This window comes from Hipposideros armiger, unplaced genomic scaffold, assembly GCF_001890085.2.
Source record: "Hipposideros armiger isolate ML-2016 unplaced genomic scaffold, ASM189008v1 scaffold_467, whole genome shotgun sequence".
Classification (NCBI taxonomy): domain Eukaryota; kingdom Metazoa; phylum Chordata; class Mammalia; order Chiroptera; family Hipposideridae; genus Hipposideros; species Hipposideros armiger.
In genome coordinates this window covers 37,650-49,478 of record NW_017731817.1, presented here as the reverse complement: position 1 = coordinate 49,478, position 11,829 = coordinate 37,650, and the positions used below count along the sequence as shown (strand labels likewise).

At 39.2% G+C, this 11,829-nt stretch overlaps 1 protein-coding gene across 1 annotated transcript in view; it reads left to right on the top strand.

Annotated features, from left to right (window-relative positions):
* Nucleotides 1-4,601, top strand: part of TEX26 (testis expressed 26) — a 22,254-nt gene extending 17,653 nt beyond the window's left edge. Inside the window, 1 exon segment of the mRNA XM_019666333.1 lies at nucleotides 4,540-4,601. Coding sequence (XP_019521878.1) covers nucleotides 4,540-4,601 — 62 coding nt within the window.
* The last annotated feature ends 7,228 nt before the right edge of the window (nucleotides 4,602-11,829 follow it).

Genomic DNA, 11,829 nt, shown 5'->3' with positions numbered 1-11,829 from the left:
GTGCGTGCGCGTGCCTGTGTGTGTGTGTGCCTGTGTGTGCCTCTGTGTGTGTGTGTGCACGCGCGCCTGTGTGTGTGTGTGCGTGCCTGTGTGTGCCTGTGTGTGTGTGTGTTCATGCGCGCCTGTGTGTGCCTGTGTGTGTGTGCCTGTGTGTGTGTGTGTGTTCATGCGCGCCTGTGTGTGCCTGTGTGTGTGTGTGCCTGTGTGTGCCTCTGTGTGTGTGTGTGCATGTGCGCCTGTGTGTGTGTGTGTATGAATGTGTATGTCTGCACACATGTGTGCCTGTGTGCCTTTACATGTGTGTGCACACACATGGTGTGTGTGTGTGTGTGTGTGTGTGTGTGTTGGTGGGAAATATTTCCCACCCTCATGGGCTGAGGGCTGATGCTGCAAAGGCCCCTAACAGAGCTTGAACGTTGGGTCCCAAGGACATACCAGAAACAGATGTCTTGCCTCACTCTAAGGCAGAAACAGAAGTCTACATTTCTCACTCAGAGCTTCATCCCTCTTTTTTTTCATTATATTTATTGGAGTGACATTGGCTATTAAATTATATAGGTTTCAAGTGTACAATTTTTATAATATATCACCTGTATATTGCATTGTGTGCTCACCACCCAGAGTCAAATCTCCCTCTGTCACCATATATCTGATTCCCTTTACCCTTTTTCACCTTCCCCCACCCCGCTTCCCCTCTGGTAACCACCATACTGTTGTCTGTGTCTATGAGGTTTTGCTTGTTTGTCGCTTTCAGTTTCATGTCCCACACGTGAGTGAAATTATAAGCTTTTGCACAGCAAAAGAAACCGTCAGCAAAATAAAGAGGCAACCAACCGAATGGGAGAAGATATTTGCAAGCAGCCCCTCTGATTAGGGGCTAATATCCAAATATATAACGAACGCATACAACTCAACAACAACAACAAAAAAACAAACAATCCAATTAAAAACAGGGTAGAGGAGCTTCATTCCTCTGAACAGATGCCTCTGGGCCAGTCTGACATGACACCTCAGGACACCGAGAGGGTCCTTGAAGTCTGCTGCTCCCATCTTTCCAGGACTGGGTCGGAAGCACGCAGTGGCCCAAGACTGCTCTCCCTGCCTTTCCCTAGGTTTGTTCGGATATAAAACCATCACCTGCATTTTATCAGGGCTCTTTTATCTCTGGGAGCCATGTTTACTTGACCCTATAGGTTGAGCATTTCTGTCTTCCAAAAGTAGATGTTCCCATCTGCCCAGGACTTGCAAGACAGATGAAGCTGTCCCTCCTCTGCCCTCATGGAAACCAGGCTGGCTGTCAGGCCCCTCTGTCTCTTGTCTGTGTGTCATTTTCAATCGGAGCCTTAACGGTGCCCCCGAAGGGTGAACTAAGGACCCCTCAGAGTGCTCTGCTTAGGTGGGCTTCCTCCAAGATTCTTTGGTAATCTGATCCTTCATGGAAGCATTGTCCTCCAGTAGGGTTTTTCTTCCTGGACAGTTGAGACATGACCTGTTACCTGATAAGGTAGCTTTAGGGCCCATCGAGGCTTTGGCTTCTTAGCTCGCTTACTTTCCTGGTTTCCTCTGGACAGCACTGGGGGAAGACACCCCAGTGCTCATGCCCCAGAGCCTTGCCATTTTGCGCTGACTTGGGTCATGTAGCATAAGCTTCCAATGAGTTCTAGAGTTTCTCTCTTAGCTTTGCTTTAGAATGGCCTGGTCACCAATGCCAGCTGTGCCAGAGGCTGGCAAACAAAGAGGAGGCTCCCTTCAAATTCTTATGTCCCAAACCTCTTGTCATTTTCCACTGTCTGAGATGACAGTCTCAGCAGGTGCACATATCTCAGCAGAGCTCATTTGTGATAGGGCTGAGCGAATATGCAAGAGAATAAAACTGGGCAGATGTTGTAGGCTGAATTATCAGCACCTCAGTTTACATTATTCTATGGGATTAGCCCTCTTAGGTAGCATAGGAGCCCAGAACCAGGTATATTTTGAAAAATAGAGGGGGAGTATCAGCATTATTTCGTAAACTGGGGGTAGGGGGGGACTGGAGAGAAGGCAGTGTGAGGTGGGATAGAGAAGACTCCAGGAAGACCCAAAATAAAGCTGGAGAAGAAGGAAGGATTAGCAGCTAAAGATGGAAACTTTGTTCCCACTAACCCTGCGTGTCGCTATTTGGTATTGAGTTTCTGTATTTATAACTTGAGAAAATTGAACTACATGTCTGTAGTGGCCATTCTGTTTTCAAAATTGTTTTAATCCTCAAGTGATTCAGACCACTCTTTGGGCTTCTGTTATGTATTGGTAAAGATTGTCATCTCCCCACTTACCATCCCCCCCCCCAAAAAAGATAAAATTATCTGAAATCTGCTTTTCAGAATTTTTCAGCTATGACTTCCTCCCAATGAAAACTCCCACAAATACGGTTATTCAAAGGGTATTTCTTCTTAGGGTGTAATTCAGTGTTGTTAAGAATGCATGTATTCACTCAATCAGCTTCATTGATCAAATACCTTTAAATGCTCACTTGATCAATTTCTCAGAGAACTAAGTGTCAGGGCTGGGAGACAGTGCATAGTTAGAAGCCATAAGCTCTGTAATGGAAGTACTCTTTGAGTCCATTAGCCTGTGAGGGGTAATCCCATCCCTGTGGGTTGATGGTGGGTTAGGGAGGGCTGCTCACAGGAGACCTCCTTTAAGTGTCAAGGATGGATCGGCACGACAAGGAGAAGCAGGACCATTCCTAAGCAGAGGGAACAGCACACACAAAACAGCATACACATAAACAAAATCTGCATACATAATAATATGGTTAGTTTTACATTACAACTGGCAGCCTTTTTGAACAGTTGTTTAAATTGACATTAAATTTGACACAATCTCATCTTTTTTATTAGTTCATGCCAAACTTGATTCATCTTATATGCTTATCTTTGGTATCAAAAAGATTTATTTTTTTGCTTATCTTAAACTTAACTCTGGTATAAGATTGAGAAATAGAAGCATTTTAGGCTTAAAATTAAAGAGACTGACAATAGCAAATGTTGATGATATGGAGCTGGTAGGTGTACAATAATACAATCACTTTGGAAACAGATCTGTCAGTTTCTCATAATGTTCAACACATACTGATTCCATGATCCAGAAATTCCACTTGTAGGTATTTACCCAGGAGAAGAAAAAAACATGCCCACAAAAGGACTCATAGGAAAATGTTTATAACCGTTATATTCTTAATACTCCCAAGCTGGATACAACCCAAATCTCCACCAACAGGAGAAAGGATAAAGTATAGTATATGCTCATAATGAAATCTGACTAGACAAAAAAAGAATGAATTATTGATATAGTCATCAAGTTGTATGAACCTCAAAAATAGTATGCTGCGTGAAAGAAGCCAGACACCAAATAACACATTTTTCATGATTTCATTCATTTGAAGGTCATCAGAACTTACCTGTGATGAAGCTAATCAGAATCTGTCTGTCTTGGGGTTGGAGGTATTGACTGAGAAGGAGCATGGCAGGTCTTTCTGGGGTGGTGGACATGGTCTATCTCATTATTTGGCTGTGGGTTACATATCAGAGCATTTCACTTTATGAAAAGTGTACCTCAACTATTGTAAAAAATCCTGGGGTCAAAAGGTATGGCTCAAAATTAAATGTGAGATCACAAAAACATATAAGTGGACATAAATGGAGAGTAAACAGGAACACACACACACACACACATACACACACACACACACACACACCACGCCCTCATCTATAGACCTCAGCTGGCATTTGTAATACAGACCATGATAACATGTTGTCATTTTTTTCTTTCTCTCTTTTGGTTCTTTTGGTTTGGCTGCACAGGTGACAATTACTGGACATGACCAAAGTTTCACAGCTTCACTCTGTACTATTTAAACAACATGTAATTAGGATTAGGGAGCCAGAGATGTGCAAAACCAGACAAGATTCCTTCATTTTTCAGTCGAGGCAATGGAAGCCAGGGAGTTGAAGGGCCCTTCCATGGTCAGTTATCACTCAAAGCCAGCAAAGCCTACCAACGTCTGTGGGCAGAAAAGCAGCCGGGGCTTCGATGCAACTTTGGAAATAGTAGCTTCTGTTATTTGTTTGTCACTCTGTTACTGTGTGCCCAGGCACTGTCTAGGTGTCTCACACACAGCATTCCTAATCCATTCCCACACCCGGGCAAGGTGAGTATTATTACCTGTATTCAAAGATGAGAAAATGAAGAAATGGGGAGGTCAGATGACTTGCTAATACTACCAGTACAGAACTGAAACCTAAGTCTGTTTCATTCCAAAACCCATGCTGTTTCCATGAAGCCTGCCGATCCCTTGACTATTAAGTATGCTCTTTTTATGCAATAAATACACAAGTGTGTCTTTTTAACTATTAGACATAATACCTTTTGATTGTTTGGTCTCATCAAATTTGTATATAGAGTACTGTTATCAGGTATTTGCCTCCTTCCTAAAGTTTCTCTATTTAGCACTTAAATAGTTAAATGGAATTTTTCATCCTGTTTTCTTCAAATTTTCAGACAGACAAATTCTTGATCACTTAATTCATTCTTACTGTGACATTGACAAAGGGACGAAATGAGAAAGGAAAATAGTCCACATGAAGAAAATCTGAAATCAGTGAAAGTGCCTCCTGTGCTGTTTTACCAAAAATCAAGGAAAAATAATATCCAAATTGTTCCAAACATGATATTCATGACTTTGTGTAATTTTCTCTTTTTAAACAATAAAATAATTTAAAACTATAAACCCCCACCCACCTCCCAACATCACTTTAACTATATCCAGTAGGTTTTGGTATAAAGTTTTTTCCTAGTCTCTTTTCGATACTTACTTTGTGATTTCAATTTTGACTTCCCCTTTGAATCAGGAAATATGTGGAAGAGGTATCTTAATTTTCCAATAATTAGAGGATTAAAAAAATATTTTTATTATTGATTTCCTGTTTGAAAGTAAAAAAACAAACAAAACTCTGCTTTGAGCAATTTAGCAAAGATTTTTAGGCCAAGTATATGATTAATTTGTGTATTACATAAATATAAGAAGAGAAAAATGTACAGTTTATTTATTTATGTATATTTTTCAAATCCCTTAAATCTTTGCCTAATTATATACTTGAACTGTCAAATGCTGAAAGAATATTCAAAACATCCCACAATAAAAATGTTTTCATTGATGTCCAGTTGTATTTCTGGGATATTTGCTTTATATCTATGGCTGCTATTTTGTTTATCTATTAATGTTTATGACTTATACACAATTTATTCACTGATTAACTTTTCTCCATTACATTTTTCCTCCGACCGCATTAATGCTTTTGGCTTTGAATTACATTTTAGTTAATATTAATATTGTCATTCATGCTGAGTTCTTTTCTTTTCTTTGCAGTTACTTAATGTTTGCTTTCCCTTAATTTTCAATCTTTCTTTGTAACGTTGTTTTGGTGTGTTCTAAAAACACCTTATACCTGGGTTTTATATTATAACTAATATCAGAGTCTTTGCCTTTTGATAGGAGAATTTAGCCTACAGTAATTATGATGCTTTTTATACTTGCTTTTATGATTTTTATATTACTTTTTATTTGCTATTCTTTATTGTTCTTTTTAGTTTCTATTTTTTCTAATTTTCTTCATTTTTTATTACACTGTTAATTTTTAAAAGATACTGTTTTTCATTATACTAGTAGTTCTTGATTAATCACATGTGGCCATTACTAAATTTGGATTTCTCTATTAATATATAAAAGTTACATAATCCTTATGCTCCCAGTACTTTTCCCTTTGAAATTTATCTCATCCCCACTTACTGATAGGAGGTCATTTATTTTCCTGTTCCATATTGTACGTCCCACTCCACCCCTACATGTGTGTATGCACATGGGTGTACACACACGTACACACACTCCTTTACTGACATAGCCGGAAATTTTTGTTTCAAGCTTTTATTAGGAATTTTCTTACAATTTCCTTTTCTGTTAAAGAAGACTTAACACGTATTATAAATTTTCAGTCACATCATCAATATATAATCCATTTATATTTAACTATCACTGTTTCCTGCATTCTCTTATTTTCCCAAATCATGAGATCCATGCTCCAATTGACTTTTATTTGGTTACAAGAGTTTCTACATATTTCCTCAGATAGGTTGCCAGGGTTGAAACACATTGAATCCTTACTTTCTCCCAAATCTCATTCTTTTGCATTAAATTATATCTTGGCTAGGTTCAGAATTCTTGTATCTTACTCCTATTTTCTCAATAGTCCATTGTCATTCTATTGTCTGTTGGTATAGAGTATAATTTATAAGTCAGATAACCAGTCAGATTCAATTACCACCATAAGTGATCTGCATTTTTTCCTTAAAGTTTATAAGATTGTCTCTTTACCCTTGGAATATTTCTGTAATTTTTTGAGGTTATGTTCAGTTTCATTTGGAATCTTTAACTTCAAGAAATTTCTTTTATTTCACTTTTTTTTATTGTTACTTTTCTTCTCTGTGTTACTGTCTGTGATATGTTTTCTCCTTCTGAAAGTAATAATATTTGCATAAGAGGCCTCTTGGATTTGTCCCTCGAATCTTTTATTGTCTATCTTGTTGTTTATAGTTCCAAGTTTTTAATGTTTTTTACTTCTGCTGTACGAAATTTATGCCTTTTGCTCCCTCAGAACATAAATTTTGTTCTTAGCAGTAATTGTTCTGTTTACCATATTTTAAAATCCTGGCACCAAATTTGATTTTAGCTTTAATTTTAGAAAGTGTTCTTGTGTTTTGTCCTTTGCCTCTTGTTCTCTAACTTATTCTTTACCTTCCCCATTGACTCTGCCATTGATTCCTGAGAGTACGTACTCTCATTCTAGTTTCCGTGCTCCAGAATATCCAATAAATTTCTGCAAATTCAAGTTGTGGCTCACTCATGAGCATGGTTTGGTTTTATGCAAATCCTCTTCTTCAAACTGTGCTGGCAAAACTTTGTCCAGAACTGGAGCTCTCAGCCACTGCAGACATGTTGTGAATGCAACTTAAAGTTTCCACCTACCTCCAAGAGGATACATACTGGGAGTTCCAAACAGGACCTCTGACCTCTTAAATGATTTTTAAAAAATTTTTGTATATTAAAGTTCACTCGTTGTGTGTTGTAAAGTTCTATGGTTTTTGACAAAAATATGGTGTCATATCTACCATTATAGTATCATACAGAACAGTACCACCACCCTGAAATATCCCCTGTGCTTCACCTATTTAACTCTTCCCTCCTGCCCAAAACCTCTCATTCCTTCTTTGGGGACAGTTTTGGTGTTCTAATGGGCAGGACAGCCAAGAAAAGCCAACATCACCTCCATTTCCTTGTGGCAGTCTACCTATGGGTGAGTGTAACCCTCCATCTGACCGGACACAGAAAAGCACCCTCCTGACAGAGTTGTAGAACAGGTAAGTGACTGCCACTCTAGAGCCAGAAAGTCTCCTGTAAGCACTGTGTTGGGATGCACTATCTGAGTACTGTAGTAAATTAAATTATTGTTCCCAGTTCTTCATCTCACCCTGTATCCCCTTCGCTGTGTAACTTTGTAGTCCCTCCTACTAAATGTGGAATGTTATTTCCCCAGCCTTTGACTGTGATTGGACATGTGACTTGCTTTAGCCATTAGGGTGTTAGCAGACATCTGCCTGGGCTACCCACTGATCCAGGAGGAAAATGAGACATGTTGGGGAGAGCAACTGTGATAATCTGAATGTTTGTGTACCCTTAAAATTCATATATTGACATCCTCATCCTTGAGGTGATGGTATTAGAAGGTGGGGCCTTTGGGAGGTGATTAGGTCATAAGGGTGGAGCCCTCATGATGGGGGTCAGTGCCCTTACAAAAGAGGCTCCCCCCAGTCCCCTTCACCATGTGAGGATACAGAGAAAAGACAACTGTCTATTACCTAGGAAGCTCTCACCAGACATGGAGTCTACTGGCGCCATCATCTTGGAATTTCCAGCCTCCAGAAGTATAAGAAATAAATACATGTTGTTTGTAAAATACCCAATTTATGGCATTTTGTTGTAACAGCCCAAACAAACTAATCAGCTATCCCCAGCTGACCTAACCTAGTGACACACAAACTGTGAGAGATAAATGCTTCTTGTTTCATACCACTGAGATTAATGCAGCAACAGGTAAGTGATACAGGCACAGTATTTATTTACACAAGACATCTATGGAACCTTGAAATGAGAGGCTGGAAAGAATAAGTTCTCTCTCTCAAGGATTTTAAGTCTGATCACCACTACCAAATGTGTAGTGTTTAAAAAGTGGCTAAAGGGCTGGCCGACTGGAGCGTTGGTTAAGAGTTGGCTTGGGACACCAGCTCTGAGCAGTAGAATCCCACATGAGGGCCAGTGACACTGCGCCCTCTACAGCTAAGATAGTGAACAACAGCTCGACCTGGAGCTGGGCTGCTGTGAGTCACCAGCAATGGAGTAGGCTACAGTGGGGCTGACCGGCAGCTGGCATGCACCTTGGTGAGCTGCCGTGAGCCACCGTGAGTGGCTATCCAATGGCCAGTGACCCATCTGCCTCAGCGGGGAAGAGCGCAATGACAATACCAACATAGGCCAGTGAAGCGACGTCCTCCACAACTAGACTGAAGAACAAAAGGACAGCAACTTGTCTGTTCCCCTTCCCCGATTCCCCAGCACTGTTCCCCTCCCCCAATCCCCCAATAAAATCTTTTAAAAATAAATAAATAAATAAATAAATAAATAAATAAAATAAAAAGTGGCTAAAGACTCCACCAAAAAGCTATTAGAAACCGTAAACGAATACAGTAAAGTCACCAGCTACAAAATCAATATACAAAACTCCATTGCATTCCTACATAGTAACAATGAAATCTTAAAAAAAGAAATAAAAAAAAACATTTTATTTTGCAATTGCAACAAAAAGACTAAAATACCTAGGAATAAACTTAACCAAGGATGTGAAAGACCTATACACTGAAAACTATAAGACATTTTTAAAAGAAATTGAAGAAGGCACAAAGAAATGGAAAAACATTCCATGTTCATGGATTGGAAGAATCAACATAGTTAAAATTGCCATATTGCCGTGTCCCGCGCAGCACAGGCAGTGATGAGTGAGAGGGGATGGCGCACGGTGAAAGAAAATACAAGAGACAAAAAGACAAAGATAGGTTTATGACACGAGGCCAGGGGGCTGCAGTTCTCTCTCTTTGGAAGTGAGTGCCTAATCGAGCCAACGTGAAGCTTTTATTAAGAAACTTCAAAGGAGTAAAACTTTTTTATTTTTTCTAAAGTCTGTGTGCTAAATGCCTTAAGGCCAATTAGCATCAGCCAGACCCCTTGTACTCCAACACATGTTGTGCCTTTGTACCCCTACACACACAACCCCCAGGATGGTGCAGCTGCAGCTGCAGCCATGAACTAAGGGAGATAACAGACATCATTCTGTCAGGACCCAGTTTTCCAGGACACTCCCTTGAGGAAGCTTTACTGATATCATTCCACTGGGTCTTAGTTTTCTGAGACACTTCCTCGTGACCTTGTTAGGTCAGGGGCTGGTGTGGGGGGGGCAGTTAAGGATAAGGCTGTAAGGCAACACCATATTACCCAAAGCAATAAACGGATTTAATGCAATCCCCATCAAAATCCCAATGGCATTTTTTAAAGAAATAGAACAAAAAATCATCAAATTTGTATAGAACCACAGAAGACCCTGAATAGACAAAGCAATCTTAAGAAAAAAGAACAATGCTGGAGGTATCACATTCCCTGACTTCAACTTGTTCTATAGGGCAACAATAATCAGAACAGGATGGTATTAGCAGAAAAACAGACACACAGATCAATGGAATAGAATCGAAAACCCAGAAATAAACCCACATAAATATGGACAGATAATTTTTGACAAGGGAGCCAAAAACATACAATGGAGAAAAGACAGCCTCTTCAATTAATGGTGCTGGGAGAACTGGAAAGCCACGTGCAAATGAATGAAACTAGACTTCTATCTGTCACCATGTACCAAAATTAACCCAAATGGGTCAAATACCTAAACGTAAGACCTGAAACAATGAACTGCATAGAAGAAAACATAGGTATTAATGAACCTTGGGTTCTGAGAGGATTTTATGAATTTAACCTCAAAGGCAAGAGAAGTAAAAGCTAAAATAAATAAATGGAACTATATCAAACTGAAAAGCTTCTGCACAGCAAAAGAAACCATTGACAAAATAAAGAGGCAACCAACCAAATGGGAGAAGATTTTTGCAAACAAGCCCCTTATCAGATTATAAGGGGCTAATATATCCGATAAGGGGCTAATATCCAAAATATATAAGGAACTCATACAACTCAACAACAAACAAGGCCAAACAATCCAATTAAAAAATGGGCAGAGGACCGGAATAGACATTTCTCCAAAGAGGACATACAGATGACCAACAGACATGTGAGAAGATGCTCAAGATCACTTATCATCAGAGAAATGCAAATAAAAACTACAATGAGATATCACTTCTCACGAGTTAGAATAGCTATCATCAACAAGACAAATAATAACAAGTGTTGGAAAGGCTATGGAGAAAAAAGAACCCTCATACACTGTTGGTGGGAATGCAGATTGGTGCAGCCACTATGGAAGGCAGTGTAGAGGTTCCTCAAAAAATTAAGAATAGAATTACCATATGACCAAACAATCCCTCTCCTGGGTATCTACACAAAAACTCTGAAAAATTTATCCGTAAAGATATATGTGCTCCAATGTTCACTGCAGCTTTATTTATGGTGGCCAAGACATGCAAAAAACCAAAGTGTCCTTCAATAGATGATTGGATAAAGAAGATGTGGTATATATACACAATGGAATACTACTCTGCCATAAGAAAAGATGAAATAGTGCCATTTGCGACAAAATGGATGGATCTTGAGATTATTATGCTAAACGAAATAAATCAGACAGAAAAAGTCGAGAACCATATGATTTCACCGATGTGTGGTATATAAAACTGAAAACAACAAAGGAACAAGACAAACAAATAAAGAAACAAAAACTCATAGACACAGACAATAGTTTAGTGGTTACCAGAGGGTAAGAGAGGAGAGGAGTGGTAGATGAGGGTAAAAGAGATCAAATATATGGTGATGGAAGGAGAACTGACTCCGGGTGGTGAACTCACAATGTGGTATTACAGAATTTTACACCTGCAACCTATGTAACTTTACTAACCATTGTCACCTCAGTAAACTTTAATTAAAAAAAAATTTCCAATTTAAAAAAGTATTTGCATAATAATATATGCCAATATGCTCTATTAAAATTAATCTGCTTATGTGATAAGGCTTTTGCAACATGAGACTTAGTTTTGCCTTGAGGAAAACTGCTAATCCCAAATGAGCAGTATCTTCTTTGCAAAATGAATATTGCCAAAGCTATATATAAAAATAAATAAATAAATAAATAAATAAATAAATAAATAAATAAATAAATAAAGGTCGTCTTTTTTTTATTTATTTATTTTTAAGATTTTTATTGGGGAATTGGGGGAGGGGAACAGCGTTGGGGAATCGGGGAAGGGGAACAGACAAGTTGCTGTTCCTTTTTGTTCTTCAGTCTAGCAGTGGAGGACGTTGCTTTACTGGCCCATTTTGGTATTATCATTGCGCTCTTCCCGGGTGAGGCAGTCACTCGCCAGCCATTGGATGGCCACTCACGGAGGCTCACGGCAACCCACTGTAGCCCCACTGCAGCCTATGCTGTCGCTGGCAACTCAAGGCAAAAGTGGCTGTCTTTTAAATAGGGG